The following is a 19984-nucleotide window of genomic DNA, read 5'->3' on the forward strand; positions in this document are numbered from 1 at the left end:
CTAAAATCAAATCACTATTTGGCGTGACCACCGTTTGCCTTCAAAACAGCATCAATTCTTCTTCGCTTTGCATTTTGTTAAATGATAGACATATACTATTAACGTGTTTACTCTAAAACTTTACAGTACTTTCCACACCTGCCTGTTTCTACAGTACTACATATTTTGTTTCAGGGATTTTTCAGGGACTTCTTGTGTAAACACAGTTACATAGATTTATTTAAAGTGGATATAGAGGCAAAAGGTGATCATTGTTGACCTTCTTTGCATGTGCCTACCCAGAATCCCTTGTGGTTGTGGCAGCACCATGAGAGAAAAACAAGCCTTCTGGCTTGTCTGGTGTCTGTAGATGAGTGTTTAATAATACTTCTACTACCCCCTTAATTTTAAGTGGAAGGGTTTTCCATTACCTTTACCCACCATAAGTTTTGTTAGTGGTATTCATAGATTTATTTAATGTATAGAATTTTAAAATGCAGGATCTGAAACGAAAATAAAATTATCCAGCATCTATTCACACTAGCTAACTATGTCCAAGCTAATTTAAGAGTACATTTGCAAAAAAAAAAACAAATGACATTTATTCACATCACAAATTGAAATCTCACAAAACTCTTGAAAAGTTTTAATTAAAACAAATTTTCAGCTCATTAAGTACTATTTGTACTAACAAGGTGTAATCAACATTACAGATGTATATTACAAAGGCCCCCTTTTGGCTCGTATCAAAAGATGTTTATGGCTCTCCATTTAATTAATTATTCACTGCAAAAGTCTGGAAACAGAAATACCATGGGTGACATAAAATAGGTTAAAGGAAAAATTCACCCAGCTGTCGACTGTGCTATAAGAGCATGTTTTCTGCTGCAGATTATGACCTAATGACTAAAAGCACAAATTGGATCGGTTGTGCTAGACACTCCGGAAACAGTCCTGGGAATCATTGTGAATAATCTTGAATATTTTCTTTGTTCTCTCCGTCCCTCTGCTTGAGCTGATGGATTTCATTCTCCAACTGGACAATTGCACGCTCTATCTCATAGTTCTTACTTACAAGGGATACCCACCTAGAATTAAAGAATAAGTACACTGTTATCTCAGTAGATTTACAGTAGATTTACTGTATGGACAATACTTGGGAAGTTAAGAGGATACATAGATATTCCAGAATCCTCATTGGGAGCTTAAACATTATTGGCAAAACTGAACCAACAATTTCAACAGATACACACAGAGCATAGTTGCCAGAACTCAACAGAACCAACCTGATTCTTCTTGGCTAGTAATGAATTTGCAGGGCATTGCTTTCTTAAATAACAGGGCCTTGTAACCTGTATCCAATAACTGCACTAGGTGGTGACTGGTTAGTTGTAAATCCTTAAAATTAGACAGACTAAGATTCTAAAATGAAATCTGCACATGATATAAATTTAGTGAGCTTAAGGGCATACCATTTGCTTTACTGACCGAAACATAATAAATAAAGAGTATGACTACAATAAAGAGTATAAACAAGAAAAAAAAAAAAAAAGTCACTCACGTTGACTCCATCTCTCTCAGTTTTGCACCAGACAAAAGTTGGGAATTTTTCCTTTGCCAATTCAAGTCTTGAATGCGTTTCCTGCAATGCAGCCAATAATTCTTGAATGCAGAAGAGATTTTAGAATGCAAAATCACCCATATTATCTTATCTCTGGATGCTATAACCAGGGGCGTAACCACCATGGCCCTTTGTGAACAATTTTGGACTGGAACAGGGAGGCAGAAGACTTAACGTGACCCTGGGGTAAAAGCGAGGCTGCTCTTATGGTATGTGAACCTCAGAGATAAAGCTGCAGGTAAGGTAAGGGGATACAAGAGGAAGGGATGAGCTAGTGAGTGTTTGCTTATATACATACGAATGAGTATGAGTAAGTGTAGACTAACGTAAGCATGTGTATATAAACGTGAGTGTGTGAGCATGTGTGCCTGTGCGTATGTTGAGGGCGCTGTGGCCCCTTGGCTTTATTTGCCACCCGTTGCAGAAGGTACCACCCCTCGCCCTTGCCGTGTCTGACTGGTCCAGCTTGCAGGAAGAGGCACCACTCCTGTAGGTAAGTGGTGTGGGCAGTGGCACAGGGGGGCAAAGAAGGCACAGACATGGCTTGTGTAGGTTGGGCCCCCTGAGAAATTCTCACACAGAGGCCCTGTGGTTTCTGGTTACGTCCCTGGTTTAGACATTGATTAATGCTGTTAACAGAAACTATAATATAATTTGATTAAGGAAACAGTTACATTTATAAATGGATAGCCCACTGTCCCAAACTGGTTAACCAATGATGACTGCACATTAAACCACTTAGTAAGTTCTTTAAAATGCATTCTTTACCTAACCGAAATTCCGATTATTTAGGAGAATATGTAAAAAATTTAACCATTTATCTCACCTTAACTTTTGGAGATCTTTTTGGGCAGATTCAATCATATGCACCAGGTTTCTAAAACAAAGCACATATTCCAATAGGTTCAATGCATATAGTAGAGCAAAAGAGCACGGTATAGGAAACCAAAAATTGCCGACTGGGCTTTAGCCCAACGCATGCCTTAGCTGGGTTAGGGAATAGAAGTGCGAGCCAGAAGGTAGAGACGGCTAAACTGCTTCTACCCCTTGTCTGAAGGCAGGAACCCATGTGTACAGAGTCTTAACTTGGTGTGCTGAACTTACTCGTTATAAACTTTCCATGCGTTGCAGCCATGCTGAGACATGATCTCAAGGTTCTCAATACGAACTGCCTGGTGCTCTAGTTGTGCCATGGAGTTGTTGACACACTCCTGCCATGCGGTGATGTCATTCCTCTGCCCAGCGGAAGGGGCAGGCAACTCATACCTTGTGGGGGCAAGACACGTACAGAATTAAATATTTTGATGTTCTGCATATTTCACAGAAACTACTGTATTAAAATTAAAATCAAATGGAGACAGATTCACACAAGGAATACAAATTCGAGTCTAACAAAAACTAGCTATTATAAGCCATTTCCTCAAAAAATATATATGGATTAATAATATTAACCTTACTGCACAAGTCTTTTAAAAGGTACTAACCTAAAACAATGATATCATTTTACAGCATACAAGTCCATTAACCAGTGAGAAAAGGTAAAACGTGTCATCTTGGTATAGCATCTAGAGATGATCTCTCTAACCTTGCCTTTAGAATTTCCACTTTATACGGACACATACATCAAGCCCACTTTAGATATGAAGTCTGCTGGTTTCTTAAAGCTCTGGTCTAGAGATTTGTGTCAGAGATACATGGATGAGGATTTAAGAAGAAGGTTTGAAAATAGTCACGGCCAGAACACCGATGCAGATCAGTTTAATGATGTAAAACGTATTTTCATTCTCACTGAGAATGGAGCCAGCAGAAGATGGAACAAGTAGGATGATCATTTTTAGGTCACTCTTTGTATGTTATACCAGCCTGATCCAGCATAATGATGATTTTATTACCACTCTTTCCGCATACAAGAGATTATTATTTAGTGATGAGATGTGTTCTACCTATTTCCATGCACCAGATGAAGCGATAAGCAAAACGCGTAGTGCGTGTTGACGACATTGGGAGGAGTAGCAGCATTACGGAAGTGGATCAGAGGACTAAGACGGCGTCTCTTTGTGGTAGGGCTGCTACGAAGTTTGAAGCCTGGACTCTGTAACATCCAAAACGGAGGACAACAAGTTCGCCTTTCTTTTATACATTAAAATTATCGTTTTTATCTACTCCCCTCTGCTGCCTACCTTCTTTATCTACAAGTACCAGTGCGGGATAAAGAAACCCCTAAGGAGATCATCACACTCTATGTAAGGGCATATTTATGCCCTTTAAATTGTAAGATTTTTTTAGACCTACTTTGATATACTACACCACCATTTCTTTTTTCTCTTCCCTTTATATATGAGCCTTTTGGATACTGTGTGTGGGAACTCTCGCTGGAAGGGTATGTTTGTACATATTATTTTTGGGTTGCACATATAATTTACTCACTTATTATTTGGGTGCGCAGACACTTGTATTTAATTTGGAACATTTTGGGGAGTTGGTTCCTGGGTCTTTACAGCACCACCTCACCAGAAGGTGTAATACTTATACTTAATTAGAATATTGCGCTTCACTTTTTTGTATTTTGAGTATTACTTTATATAAATATTTTATATATACTACTTTTTGGCCACATAGGTTCTTAGTTATCCTATTTAGAAAAGGATGGGTTCGGGGGCGTGGCCGGCCGCGGGACAAGATGGTCGCATAGTTGTGTTGCTCTCCCATCCTGTCCTACATTAGCTACGGTTTTGCACCTTAATCGGCTCTTCATTTTTCTCCTCGACTTGGGGAAAGTCCGCAGCATGCCTGGCGGAGCTCGGAGGTCCACAAAGAAAACGCCGATACCGGACATTTTCCACAGAAAACAGCCAACTGTTTCTAGCCCCGCTTCTTCTCCGCCTGCTCCATTGGGCCTACAAGTAGACATGGCGGCGGAATCGGCATGCTCCAAACAAGACATAGCTGATATCAAGAATCTGGTTCTCACAGTAAAGCAAGACCTCATGGATCAGATACGATCCGAGATGAAAGAATTGAAACGGGACATTTTAGACATCGGCCTACGCACCGACACCCTCGAGAGAGACCACGCCACGTTACACAAGACGCAGCAAGACATGCTGTCTGACATTGCGGCCTTACAACATGAATTGCACTCTCTACATGACGCGCAGGAAGATCTTGAGAATAGATCTCGCCGGGATAACATCCGAATTCGCGGTGTACCTGAATCTTTTCTGGACATTCCCGACGTACTGTCCCAGGTATTTCGCCAGCTGCTACCAGACACTCCTCCGGAACAGATTTTGGTGGAGAGGGCACACAGGGCTTTGCGGCCGAGACCTACCAACCGGGACAGACCGAGGGACATTATTGCAAAGCTCCGGGACTTTACTGTCAAGATGTCCCTGATGAAAGCGGCACGTTCCATCACTCCCAAACTGGACAACTCGGCTATACATCTATTTACAGACCTCTCGCCCAGGACCCTGCAGCGTCGCAGAGAGTTTAAGCCTCTCACTGATCATCTTAGGGCTCATGGAATTGCATATCGCTGGCGGTTTCCTTTTGCCCTGCAAGCCTCCAGGGAGGATAGAAGCATCACCATCAAATCACTATCAGCTGCCGAAACCCTGCTGCAGGAACTTGACTTACCACCTTGCCCAGCTGGTCGCCAGAGACCCCAACGTTCGGCTTCTGCTGTGGATCCTGCGTCGTGGTCGGATGCCCCTACAAGACGGCGCTCCCGCTCGTCATTCGCCATCACTGAGGAGACGGACTGATTTTTCTCTACACCTTGATACTCACCTGCTGTTTCCCGAGTTCATCTTTCCCTGAAGTCCCGTTTCTGCGCATCCTCCGGCATTCCTGTACGCAGCAGGGACGAAGCCGTTTCCTTTGGCTCGCGGCTCTCACGCATCGGGACAGCTAAGTCTTTCATGACATTCGTTATTGCTATTTTGCTTATGTTCCGAGTGTCCGTTTGTACCCTTTTTTTTTTTTTTTTTTTTTTTGTTTGTTTTATTATGACACATGTACGCCACTATTTGGGCCTTGTATAAGTGCATTTTGGGCGTGTTTTATGCTTTCGCCAAGCATGCTTACCTTATCTACGAGGAGCTCTCGTTGACAGACAGGGCTGGTTGGGTTGGCCGTTGATTTCCGTGGTCGGTGAGATCCCCCTGTTGACCGATATGGTCATTCTATCACTTGACCGTCGCTTGGTTTTGCCTCTGCGCAGGACCTATAGACGTTCGGTGTCAAGTGGTAGCCTTCATATACATATGTATGTGTTTTGTTTTGCTCTTATGTTCTGTTCTTCTTCTTTTCCTTTCTTTTTTCTCTTTTCCTTTTTTCTCTTCCTCCTTTCCCCTCCCGTGTCCCCTTTCTCCTTGGAGATACCGGGTGCCGTTACTGCTACTATTGGGATTCCTGCTGATGGAGCACTCCGACTAGCGTTTCATACACCGCTGTGATGCCGTTCCATGTTAAGGTCATTTCACACAATGTACGAGGTCTCAACACTCCACACAAGAGGAGACTGGCGTTTCGTTATTATCAGCAACACCATTGCGACATAATTATGCTTCAGGAAACACATTTACGCAAATCCTTCATTCCTTCCTTCTGGCACAGATCCTTTAGGACACATTACCATTCTACGCACCCGAGACAGAAAAGGAACGGTGTTAGTATTTTTTTGAGATCTTCCCTGGGTTTTCAACTTCAGGAGACGTTGTCTGATAAGTGGGGAAGATACCTTCTGCTGTCAGGTACTCTCCAGAACCAACCCACGGTCCTTCTGAACGTCTACGCACCCTCCGTTGGTGATGAATCCTTCTACCATCGTCTGACAGATATTCTTATGCAGTATCGTACTCATCGTCTCGTCGTCGGCGGGGATTTCAACGCGATCTGGGACATTTTCCTGGACAAGAAGGGATCTCAATCTACGTCGACCGCATCGCCCAATACGCGACATCTCAAAGATTTTGCCCGAACCACGGCGCTAGTGGATGTCTGGAGGCTACTGCACCCCAAAACACTTGATTATTCTTTTTTCTCTCATCCTCATGGCTCCTACTCCCGTATCGACTTCCTCCTCTTCAGCCAGAACCTCATCACAGCAGACATGTCTTCCGCGATTCATCCCATTACGTGGTCCGATCATGGGGCGGTGGAATGCTCCTTTCGGCTCCCGGACTATACATCTGCTGCCCGGAGTTGGAGACTGGATGAATTTCTGTTATCGGATCCATCTGTGCGGGGTGACATCCAGAGGGACCTGCAGGAGTACTTCCACTTCAATGAAACGCCTGGGGTTGACCCCCTATTAGTCTGGTCGGCTCACAAAGCCTTTATAAGGGGATCCTTCCTCAAACTGACTGCTCGCCGCAAGCGTCAGCGCCTCTTGGAGGAGAAGTCCCTCTCTGATAAGCTTTCTCTCCTGGAAGCTCAGCACAAGCGTTCCCTGGATGACGGGACGCTACGAGACATCATACAGACGAGAGGGGAATTGAATTTATTACGTAGCAGAGCGGTTCTCCATTCGCTCAACCTTACGAAACAGCGATTTTTCGATAAGGCTAACAAGCCAAGCGCTATGCTGGCTCGACGTCTCCGCTCTCAGAGGAAATCGCAAAATATTACCAAGATTGTTGACAGCCACCAGGTATCCTGGATAAACCCTGCTGATATAGCGGAGAGGTTCGCGGATTTCTACAAGTCGCTGTATGATGGGGCTAAGGCACCCCTTAACCATTCGGGAAATGACCACATTACCAACTTCTTGAGCTCGATACCTCTGCCCCATTTGGCTCCATCTCAAGTAGACTCTTTAAGTGCTCCCATCACTGATGACGAACTTAAGCGGGCTATCTCTTCCATCAAACCGTCCAAGGCTCCGGGTCCGGATGGCTTACCTGGCACTTACTACAAAAAATTCTCATCGGTTCTGCACCCCAGACTTTTGACTGTCTATAACAAGTTTCTGGATGGCTCATCTATCCCCAAAGAGATGCTTGCGGCGAGGATCATAGTCATACACAAGGAGGGAAAGGATCCTGCGAACTGTGGGAGTTATCGTCCCATCTCCCTCATAAATGCTGACACGAAATTGTACGCCAAAATTTTAGCGTCTCGTTTAAGCTCAATCATCTCGACTATCATTCACCCGGATCAAGTCGGGTTCATTCCCCGCAGGGAAGCCCCTGACAACATCAGGAGAACTCTTGACCTCATTGAAGTGGCTACTACATCCTCTCAGCCGGCGATGCTTTTGGCGTTAGACGCCGAGAAGGCGTTCGACCGTGTTGATTGGACTTACATGTGGGAGGTGATGCGGTCTTTCGGCTTTGGGGGCAGATTTCTTAGAGGCGTCCAGGCGCTATATGACTCACCCTCGGCGACTATTGCACTTATGGGCCACGAATCGCCTCCTTTCAGTGTACTCAACGGCACCAGACAAGGTTGTCCGCTGTCGCCTCTCTTATTTGCCATCTGTCTCGAGCCGCTGGCGATAGCGGTCAGAACGGATCCAGATGTCTCGGGTGTGGTCGTGAATGGCCACCACTTCAAGCTCAGTCTGTTCGCGGATGATGTTTTGTTGACCATAACGAACCCTCTCATATCCATTCCCAAGCTATACTCCATCCTTCACACGTTTTCCGGCATCTCGGGATATAAAGTCAACAACTCTAAGTGTGAGGCTTTGAACATCAATCTGAGGAGTGAAGTGCAACAATCTATAGCATCCAATTTTAACTTTACGTGGAAATCCTCATATCTCACATACCTGGGAGTACACATTACCAACTCTCTAGCGACACTGTATCAGGTGAACTACTTGCCGCTGTTGTCTACATTGCGCAAGGAAATCATGCAGTGGTCTAAATTCTCCATTTCCTGGATGGGGAGACTCTATGCGATCAAAATGAACATTCTCCCTAAACTTCTTTATTTGTTTCGAGCACTGCCCATTCCCATCCGCAAACCTGACCTGGACTCCTTTCAATCTTTTGTTTTTCGTTTTGTGTGGAACTTTAAACGGGCCAGAATTAACCAACACACAATGTTTATGCACAGATCCAAGGGAGGACTGAGTGCTCCGCATCTCTATTTGTATTATCTGGCTGCTCGCCTGTCGCAGTTGGAGGCCTGGTCCCTTCCGGACGGAACTCTGCCTTGGGTGGATATCGAGGGAGGCTTCACCGACTCAGGCCAGCTGCGTCACCTCCTGTGGATGGATACCGCGACATGGTCTTCAACCCGTCTTCTAACGTCGACGCGGGCCTCACTGGTCCTATGGCGTTCCTGTCGTCTTCGGTACTCCCTCGCGGGCGATCCTTCTTCTCTGACCCCCTTATTTTCTAATCCAGCGTTCCCAGCGGGTCTGGATGCTCGTGCTTTTCAGTGGTGGTCAGATAGGGGTCTGGTGAGGGCAGGCCTTTTGGTGCGCCAGCGGGGGATTGTGTCGTTTCAGCTGCTACGTGAGAGTCTGGACATACCTCCCTCGGAAATTTTTCACTACCTCCAAATTCGACACTTTCTGCTAGCCATGCTTGCGAACCGTACTCTAGCCGATTTGACATTGTTCGAGAAACGCTTCGTGTCACATCAACGTCTGAATTGTGCTATCTCTACGTACTATGGCCACCTGTTAACAATTCGTTATTCTGGACCACCGTCTTATAGACAGCGATGGCATTCTGATCTCAACCAACTTTTTCCAGTTGCCAGATGGGGAAAAGCGGCGTCCAACATCCATAAACTCACGGTCTGCACTGTGGTGAAGGAACGGCTATACAAAGTCGTGGCACATTGGTACCTTTCTCCCCTACGTCTCTCTCATATATTCCCGACCTCCATTGCGAATTGTTTCCGTGGATGTGGTGCCTCAGGATCTTATCTCCATGTATGGTGGACCTACCCCCTCATCCAGCAGTTATGGCAAGACACGTTTCACAATCTTTCTCAAGCACTAGATGTGCCCCTTCTAGGTTCTCCGGAGGTGGCCTTATTAGTTATGGACATGGAGGAGCCGAAATTGACGTCGGCCAACCACAAACTTATACACAGAATATGTGCTTCGACCAAGCTTGCTATTGCGAGAAGGTGGAAGGGCTCACCCCCCACTTCCAACGACATTCGATCGGCCATCTGGAATCTCATCATTATGGAACACATCACGGCAAAACTGCGTGACGAGTTGCACAAATTCTCGGCCATTTGGGATCCGTGGCTTCTCAAATTCCTTCCTGCTGTAGCTGGCTCCCCTTTGTTGTTCCTGTGATTACCGATTGTCCTTTGTTGCGGTGGTGTCTCCATTCCCCCTCTTCCTCATCTACCCTTTACTCCTCTCCTGCTCTCTCTTTTTCTCTTTCCTTACTCTTTTCTCTTTCTTCCCACAACAAAAATGGAAAAATTCATTTGTGTCACTTGGCATGTCATTTTTAATTTGTAGCTACTTTGTATGAGGAATGTTACAAGTCACGTTAACAGACGTTTGTACGCTTTTCCAGTGTTTCACGCTGTATTCTTAGCAGTTACATGACCTCTATGGAAGTGTTGTACTCTTGTTTTCTTTCCACTTTACTGCGTGACTTACTGTCAATTTGTACTTTGCCTTTTTTATCCAGTGACAATAAAAACGTTTACAAAAAAAAAAAAAAAAAAAAAAAAAAAAAAAAAAAAAAAAAAAAAAAAAAAAAGAAAAGGATGGGTTCAATAGAGGTGGAATGTAAAAAAATGTTTTAAAAAAATTGAATTTTTTTTTTTTATGTTTGTTTCATTATAAAAAGTTTTCCTTTAATCCTCTTGATGAGTTGTTGGTTTTCTTGCAATTTCAACTCTTTACAATAACATCTATCGAACCTGACATAAACACAGATTTGACATTTAGGCACCGCATTCAGTTCTTTCATGCTAGAAGAATGTTCTCTAGTGAATCTGCCATGGTCACCTTAAATTATGTTATAGTGATGAACATATCAACAGAAATAAATAGGATATAAATTGCCTTGAACTGGTAGACATTAACAACTTAGTCTTTATCCAATATTAATAATTATCATGGAAAAAAACACTCTTTTAAGTGAATAAAAACATACTTCATCTTCCTAACTCCTTGGCAATCCCTCACAATGAAAATACAGTACAATTCATAACGCAACCATTAAACCAGAAAATGCCCAAGGGCAAGGATATTCTGAGGCAATTTTCTGAAACTAAAGTGTTTTAATAATGCCACTACATTACCAAAACACTGTTGTGGAAAAAGCTAGGCTTTCATGTTCACCGTGAGATTTTTATTTACTTATTCAATTTTTTCAGATGAAATTGTTTTGCACACATTCTTCTAGATGAAAAAAAAAATCTTTATTTATGCTTACACCTCTTGGCTCTATCAAATTATTTATTATATACTACTTTATCCTGTTTACCTATTGTACAGTGCTTTGGAATATGATGGCACTATATATAAGGCTATAAATAATGATTATAACAACAACAACTTTGACGTACCTTTTCATGCTAAGAAGCTCAATTGGCTGTCGTGCGGACAGTCTTTCAAACTCATTTCTCATTATCTCTGTCTACAGACAAAAAAAAGGAGAAAAAAATAATTATAATTCCACCAAATATAAAACGTATTAACAAGTTATATAAAAGTTCTGGTAAGTTTTTTTTAACGTTCTGAAAAATACATATTAACCCCATGTCCCCTTATCGTCATGGAGACAACCAGCAGGCAGTTGCCCCTCTACAGGCATTTGTGACAGCAAGTATCAATCTTGACGGTATGTCTGAACATAGCCAACACGTAGCTACGGCACAGAGACCTCATCCAGGATAGATCCCGGAAAACGATGTTATAACTGCTAACCTTTGCTACATTGCCATCAAAATAAATGCATATAATGTTTTATAATTTTGTTCTGTGTTTATGGACTAAAGGATGTTGCCATAAAAAACCCCCAAAACCAAACCAAGCGCGTGTTTCTGGATCGCACCATAATTATTTTTCACTAACCTCAAACGCAGAGTAATCTGGTGTCGGTAGATAACTCAGGTAATTTTTGGTAGGACGGTACCTTCTGGTTTCTTCTTCCACCAAAGCAGCTGCCTAAAACGTAAACAAGTTCAGAAGCCACAAATGAGATAACAAAAAGGGGGACTAACACCTCGCCAATCACACAAAAAAAGTTGCACATCTTTTTAGGTCTCCCCCTCCCCCACAGTATTTAAGGGGTAGTATCATAATGGAACTGTGTATAGGCACCGGTAATTCCCTTCTAGCAAATCATTGCACATCTGGTTTTAGGAACGTGGATCATGACGTAGCTTTATAAAGCATCATACAGATTATGCATGCAACTGTAGCATTATATGTTTTCTGTATTTAAATAAATGCACCAGCTTTAGCAGTAACGTCAACAGAACCTGCTATATCTATGAATGGCACTTTATATAAGACATAGATAATCTTGGAAAGAAACTAAGAGGGGCAAATAGTCCAATGAGGAAGGTAATTATATCCCACGTGATGCTTGTTCTCCTCCATAAACCCATGTGCAACTCACGTAATACAACCAGCGTGTAACACTGTCCGCGGACTTACCGCTTCCCGCACTCCCTGGGCATCATACCCCTGATCAAAGTACGGCAATGCATCTACCACCACATCCCCAGCCACTAGACTGGTACCCGCCATCTTGGATCCAAGTGAAACTCCACAGGCACGCGCACTTGGTATCTGGCGTGACGTCAGCCGCAGCGACTTCTGATTGACCCAATGAATGTTTTCACTAACTTCCGGGTTAGTCTCGCCGCCGTGCCTCAGGGTGTCTCGTGATTGGTGCCTTGGCGGAGGCGCTGTTTTGATTGGTTCTTATTTCATAAGGCATTAGTAATAGATTAGAATATTCCGTTTCATTTTTACTATGGATTCTGCGAAAAGCACAATTTTAAGAACACAGAAAACGGACTGCAAGTGGTTATTTTTGTTTATAACCATACAAGTATTTATATTCGAGTTAGCTGGCAGAGCAAATAAACTTATAAACAATATAAAGCTATTGTTTCACCAAATAAAGTTGTAACTGAACGTTTGCCTTTGAGATGCCGGTGTGCGGTTTTCGTTGCGTTTCGTTAAGGGGGAGTTTGCCAGAGAGGTTTTTGTTAACAGCCTCACTTACCTATTCGTTATGAAGAGCTGGAGCTCCCAGGTTTCTCCAGCAGGAGGTGCGAACAGGCCCTGCATAACGTGTAAATTAATTAGCTGGCTGGCACAGTGAAAAACTGTTTGATTCGTGCTGTTCTGCAGATCGGACATTAAGGCACAGCCAGCCCACCTACAAATAAAATAAAGCATAAAACAGAAATGAGGAAAAAACACCCTGACATTTTATATGTATATAAAAAAATATTTGTGGATTACAACCCCCATCACCCTCAGTGAAGCCTACAAAAGTGGGTGCACAAGAAGTGAAAGCCCGGCACACTTGTGAAAATGTATCTTATTTTTGTTTTTAATCTTATTAAGATTAGATTAATTTAGTCTAATCATTTTGTGTGTCCCTACATTGTTCAATTCTGCATGCTGTGAAGCAGTGAAATGAGCGTCATGTAGCGCCCTTTAGATTTCAAAAAATATACAAATAAAAGATACCCTGGCATGTCTTCTCTCTAAAAATATATTCTTTTGTGGGTGTATTTTGAGCTGATGGGCTGCTAAACAGTCCCAAATGAAACATAGGTACCGGTATTTCCAGCTTGGAACAGGAAATGGAAATGTTGTGCACTGTTTTTATTCAAGACACTTACATTAATATATTTTGTGGTATTTTGTTCAACTAAACTGCTGAAAAAGTCTCAGGTTTTGGGGGCACAAAACACCCTCAGTAAAAAAAGTGATTAATAGATAGGCTTAGAATTTGGTATGTGATATATATATATATATATATATATATATATATATATATATATATATATATATATATATATAGTATGTGCTTTGTTATGTTTAACCCTTTAATGACCAATGACATGCCAGGCACGTCATGGCATTAAATAACCTTAGAAAGTGATCTAAGATCTCTTTCTTCGTTTAAATGGTGTTGCTATAAAGCCTGGAGGCATTCAGCAACACCGAAACCTGCAACTAGAGCCCCATGGGGACCTTTCCGGGGGCATTAACATCCACCATATACTGTATGGTGGCAGACGCCTTATTTAAAAGAGCCTCGGAGGCAATCAATGATCGCTTCCTACGCTTCGGTTATTTGCTGAAATGCATTGATAGGGAGGTATTCAACGACACTGAAAGCCCTCCCCGGGACGCACTGTGACCGCTCCAGAGAGTGGTCACAAGCACCACTGCAAGAGATTTTGCTTCTAGTGAGATGACTGCTTCCTTTAAAAAATAGTTTTCAAGATGGTCTCTTCAGACTTTTCTGAGAACTCTGGGTACTACATTCAACCATGCAAGTCAATAGAGCCCAGCTTTCTAATCACTGATTAGTAAAAAATAAAATAAAATAAATGGAAAAAATAAAATGTGTCACCATCAGGGGAACCATCCAGTTCAAACAAAATGGAAAAAATAGCAAGAAATGAGCAAGAAATAAAATTAGTGCTGTATCTTACCAAAAATCCTGGCATGGAAAGAGTTAAAATACTAGCATTTGAAATACCCATGGGGTGGTTTTGATGGAGTAAATAAAATTAGCTGTGTTAAAAGATGGGTGCAGACAGAGCAGATGTCAAAATGAAAAAAAAAAATGCGCACCTCCCAAATGTTGACTTTTAGCCCCCAAACGACCCGACAAACCTATGCATGGGTGGTATCACCCATTACTTAACACATATTGGTGATGCTGTTTGACAGTGACATATACCAAGGGCTGTAAATTCATGCCTAAAGTACAACGTGTGTGAAATAAAAACACACAAAAAAAGACTACCACAAAATTTGACAAAGGCTAGTGGTGTAATTTGTGCTTGGAAAGAGTCAAAATACCACCATTTAAAATACCATGGGGTGTCTCAAAAATATATGTTTTGATGGGATAAATTGAATTTGCCTGGTTCAAAGATGTCCCAAACAGGACATGGAGGGTAGGATGACCAGTTAGTAAAATTCTAAATTGAAAAAAGTGCTTGTTGCAGCACCCAGATTGCACAAAAAGGACTTATTGCAGCACCCAGACTGCAAACATAGAACATGCCGCATAAACAATATTGTACACATAGAACTTTGCACAGCAACCAGATTGGAAACATAGAACTTGCCGCAGCACCCTGATTGCACACATCTCCACTCAGAGTCTTAAGTCTCCCCTCAATCAGGTCTCCTTTCAGTCTGGTTTACGTGCACCCTTTATTCATTCTATACCCTTTAGCCCCAAACAGGAGGAGTAATGGATAGACTGTATGGATATATATATATATATACTAACCTTACAAATGCCTGGCCATAAACACATGCAAATTCACTCTTGCCCCTGCATATAAACATCTGTCTTACACTTGCCCTCACAGTCACACACTTGCTTGCATTTAAACATACTTGCCCTAACATACAAACACTTTCAAAACACAAGCACACGCTGTCTCTCTCACTGCCTTTCTCATAATTTCGCCCTGTGTCATTATCTATCCTCTTTCTGCCCATCACTCCCCTTTCTCACTACCCTCCTTTTCTCTATATCTCTCCTATTCTCTTTCTTCCTTCCCCTGCTCTTTATATTTTCCTCCTCATTCTGTTTATCTCTCCCTTTCCCTATCTCTTCCCTTTTTATTTCTTGCTTTTTGCCCACTATCTCTCCTTTTTACCCTAACCATTTCTTTTTTATCTCTCTTTGTTCTCTTTATCTGCTCACCCTTTCTCTTCATCTATTCTCTCTCTCTCCTTTCTCTTTATTTCTTCTGCTCTTTCTCTTTACCTCAAATGTTTTCCCCATCTCCCCTGTCTGTCTGTGTATCTCCCCTCTTCTTTTTGGTTATCATGTCTCCTCTTTTGCCTTTATTGTCCCCATCTTTCTCTTTAGTTTGTCTCCATTCGTTTTATTTCTCTCTTCTTTATCTCTCGCCCTTTTATTTCATCCCTGGTTTGTCACTATCTCTCCCATTTTCTGTATCTTGTCTCTCCTCCTATTTCATCTATCTCTCTCCTTTTTCCACATTTCTTCCCATCTCATATCTATCTCCTTTCTCTTTATCTCTATTTCTTTTCTTCCCTATTTCTGCCCTTATTCATTTCCCTTTTTCCCTATATGTCTTCCTCTCTTTTTCTCCCTTTTGTCTATTTATTCTATACTATATCTCCCCCTGTCACTATTTCTCCTTTCTGAAGATCTTCTTCTTGCAGGCCTCCATCACGGTGGATCCGACTTTTCAATGTTTGCCTTCTATTGGCAAAAATAGATGACGATCCTCGGCATATAGGGCGGTTTCCAGATCAGGACATCTTATCAATATATTTTAGATATTTCTTCCCCATTGGCTGTAGTTGTGTGTAATTTATGTACGTATAAACTGTAAAAAATTTATTTTTGTTTTTGCCAATGGTTTTTAAAAATTTAATCATACAAAATGTCTGAATATGATTCCAAAAAGAAGCCCTACTATATAATTTGTGTGGGTACTCACAACATTTCTGCTGTTCTGTGGTGTCCTTAATAGGTGTCCTTAATAGGTTAAAGTACTTTTAATATGCCTAATGTAGAAGCTGCAGCTGCCTATTTCCTGTGACTGATTGGTGGAATGAGGACACCATAAAATAAGAATTCAAGCGTCTAATGCTGGTTTGAAGTAGTCTGGTAGAATGTGCCTAAATAGTGAAAATCTCCCTGGCTGGGGCATTTCACCTCTTAAGGACCAGGGACGTGTTTATTTATTTGTACCCTTTGTGACCGAGGCTGTTTTAACATTTTTGCAGTGTTCATGTTTAGATTTAATTTTCTTCTCTCTCGTCTAGTGTACCCAAACAAGTTATATATTGTTATATATATATATTTCTTTTTGTATTTTTTTTTTCAGAACAAGACGGCCTTTCTTCAGGTACCATTTTTGATTACATCTAATGTCATTTAAAAAAATAATAATTGTAGATTTTTTTTTTTTAAAAAAAGCACTTTTTGTCTCTTTTGCTTGAAAAATCTTTTACTCATCTACAAAAGCTAATAAAAAAAACTGCTAAAGAGATTATACTATTTGTCCTGAGTTTAGAAATGCCCACTGTTTTATTTTTTATTTGTTTTTGCAAGTTATAGCACAAAAAGTACAAATAGCATTTTGCAATTTCAAAACCTTTTTTCCCCAAAATGTGGTAATCCTGTCCCCATGTCTTATTTGGGATATCTTTGAAGCCAGCCAATTCAACTTACCCCATCAAACCATATATGTTTGAAAACTGGACACCCCAGGGTATTTCAAATTATAGTTTATTAACTCTTTTTACAAGGCAGCAGGATGTCAGAGTTCAGCAGGCACCTACAGCATTCAAGATACTCTCTCCATTCTCTGCTTCTCAGTCCGCCAGGCTTGTGACCCTGTCTCACAGCGTGTGCATCAGCATGTCATCCTGCTTCTCCTTGTCACTTCAAAACAACACCTCAATATGTGTTCAGCAACATCTCAGTGACAGTGACACCACGCATGCATTGGTTTGCTAAAAGGTCACATTTGGGACACGCGGAATTCAGTTTTTTAAATTGTAACTTTGACGCCTTCTGCCCCTCTGTCTTATTTGGGACATCTTTGAAGATGGCTAATTCAATTTACCCTATCACACCATGCATGTTTGAAAACTGGACTACACAGAGTATTTCAAATGCTACTATTTGAATGTGTTTAAACACATATTGTACTTCAGGTATAAATGTACCACTCCTGGTATATGTCACTGTCAAACACCCCATCAACATCCCCTGAGTACAGTGATACCACACATGCATTGGGTTTGTCGGGTTGTTTGGGGGCTAAAAGGCCACATGTGGGAGGAGTGCATTTTTCAAGTTAGAATTTTTCTATCTGGTCATTCTACCCCACGTCCTACTTGGGATATATATATATATATATATTTATATATATATATATATATATATATATATATATAATGTTTTATTAATTTTCTGTGCATTCTTCTCAATGTAATATTGAATTTACAATTAGGTAGCGAAATATAGGTTAAATAGTCTTTTGGCTTTCTCTTGGTCAGCTGTGATGATTTTGATTTTTGCAGCTCCTTGGTTTCACCCAAAAGACAAAGTCTGAGGTTTCAATCTGTGTTCAGTTTGAGGATCATACAATCCAGAGTTTCTTATGAATGGCCTTGCAAGCAAGTTCATGTTTTCACTATGCATCTAAATAAGGTCTGTAAAAGTGAATCTAAAATCTAGTGTCACAGAACTAGGGCTGTAGAGGACTGTTTATCTTCTGTTACCAACCAGTTGGATCACCATTTCCCATGCCCCGCACATGATGGGTTAATCCGCAAAGTCTTGGATAGAAGGGAGTCCGATTTGTTGGGTGTACCCAGTCTGATTTGGTCGGTGTACCCAGTCAGGGTACAGGTCGCCCCTAGAAAACATGTCCTACACAGATTTGATTTTCCACTTCCAATAAAATTTTCGAACATAGCCAAGGTATTTTATGTAACGCTTTATTATGCAGGGAGAATAGTGACAAAATTGGAGTGGTTTGCACAAGTCTTGACAGAGTATTACAAAAGATAACATTTAAATAAAACATTTGGATTTATATACATATAAACTCAATATGAGTCAACAGGCTTCAGAGAACCAACATACTCCCTGACAACATATTGATCTAATATAAAGCTAAATTAATACACTTGCCAAAGTGCACGTTGTGCCCAAGTATTTGTAAGTAGTAGTGGCTGGTTCAGAACAACGGGAGCGGTAGTCCAATGCCAAGATAATTCTATACGCTCCTACTTAAAGCATTCAGATTCAACTGAATGGCAGGAACTAGAACAGGTTAAAAACCAGCCTGGGTTGAATACTATGCACCGGAAGCGAATGATCATTGAGAAATAAGAAATTAAGCTCACTTTGTTATAAGCAATGCAATGTATTTGATTTTAGGGGCTAGGAGCCAGCACACCCAAGCATCTTTCTGTTACTGACCTAAAAACAAAAAGATTGTCCTTAAAAAGGGACGCATTCATTTCATCAGCATCCTCTATTAGTCCAACCTTCATTTTTACAAAACCTAGGGACTTAACATCATTATGCATAACAGAGGAAAACATCACATTATATTTTTCTTCCCAATTAAATGCAAAATATTAAAGCTGAAAAATCTTCCACCTCCATATGGATTTTACATTAAGGTAAATATAAAATATGTAGAATGTAGATCTGCTTATTTTACTAGACCTGTAGACCATGCTATGCATATAACTTATTTTTCTGTAGACTCAACCTAATTGTACCAAATGTAAAAATTTTTAGTCACTTTTACATCTTATTCCTACTCAACTTTTGTAAACTATGCACAAATATGACTAATGTATCTATAGACTTGCACCTTCAACAAGCATTAACCTTCCTCACTGGCTAACAATAAAAAAAGACTGTAGTTGCTTTTAATATCACCCATAAGAACCCCTTTGGTAAGAGATCTAAATTATAAGCTTATAAGACCAAGGCCTTCTTCTCATTCTGTACCCGTATGTCATAACAGGTGTTAATGTTACTGTCAATTTTAGATTGTCTTTGTAAAATATTTGAATGTCCCCCTAACGTAACAGCGCTATGGAATCTACCGGTGCTATATAAATACATGTAACGTAATTACTGTAAAATGTCCCATATAATAATGTAAACTCTCACTTATATGTGCAAGAGACACAAAGCAATATGAAAAATATAAAGTACAAATTATTTTTTGTTAGAGTATAATACGCACCAAGCATTGGACCAAAGCGGAAGAGAGTTTCTTTCCAGTCGAAGAAATCATACACACAAGAAAACATCATACTTTTTAGTCTAACCACAGATCTGAATTAGGTTTGTCATAGAGCCAGCAGATTGGGAGTTAGTGGCCGATAATAATCCTATAAAGCAACATGACTTCAGCTGCCTTCTATTAGCAAATTTGACATAAAATGCACCTCCAACTTTAAAAGGTTAGAAACTTTAGAAGCATCTACAACTTTTGCATCACACTTAAAAATCAACTTCCTCCTGCTGCAACATACTTAAAGAATATCACGTAAAAACAAATAAAAACAGTACTTCTCCATATACTAAAGTGCGTTTCTAGTGTTTACATTAAGATAGTAATTTAACATTATAATGATGCTGTATAATCAGGTAAGTGACCTATAGCCAAAATAGCAGTGAACAAAACTTTCTAATTTAATCAAATCAA

General features: G+C 40.9%; 1 protein-coding gene across 1 annotated transcript; it reads right to left on the reverse strand.

Annotated features, from left to right (window-relative positions):
• Nucleotides 1-542: 542 nt before the first annotated feature.
• BCAS2 (BCAS2 pre-mRNA processing factor) lies at nt 543-12401 on the reverse strand. The gene is made up of 7 exons (XM_053457573.1): nt 12204-12401; nt 11616-11708; nt 11108-11178; nt 2705-2866; nt 2427-2477; nt 1541-1621; nt 543-1067 (listed from the first exon to the last, which is right to left on the reverse strand). The coding sequence occupies exons 1-7, from the start codon at nt 12294-12296 to the stop codon at nt 941-943; spliced, it is 678 nt and encodes a 225-aa protein (XP_053313548.1). The 5' UTR covers nt 12297-12401; the 3' UTR covers nt 543-940.
• Between the last annotated feature and the right edge of the window lie 7583 nt (nt 12402-19984).

The sequence above is a fragment of the Spea bombifrons genome, chromosome 2 (assembly GCF_027358695.1).
Source record: "Spea bombifrons isolate aSpeBom1 chromosome 2, aSpeBom1.2.pri, whole genome shotgun sequence".
Lineage (NCBI taxonomy): Eukaryota > Metazoa > Chordata > Amphibia > Anura > Pelobatidae > Spea > Spea bombifrons.

Coding starts and splice junctions, on each gene's coding strand:
- BCAS2 (XM_053457573.1), bottom strand. CDS start 12,296: ATGGCGGGTACCAGTCTAGTGGCTGGGGATGTGGTGGTAGATGCATTG. Junction 2,478..2,704: donor GCATGGAAAGTTTATAACGA/GTAAGTTCAGCA, acceptor GCTTTGTTTTAG/AAACCTGGTGCATATGATTG. Junction 1,622..2,426: donor AAAGATCTCCAAAAGTTAAG/GTGAGATAAATG, acceptor GCTGCATTGCAG/GAAACGCATTCAAGACTTGA.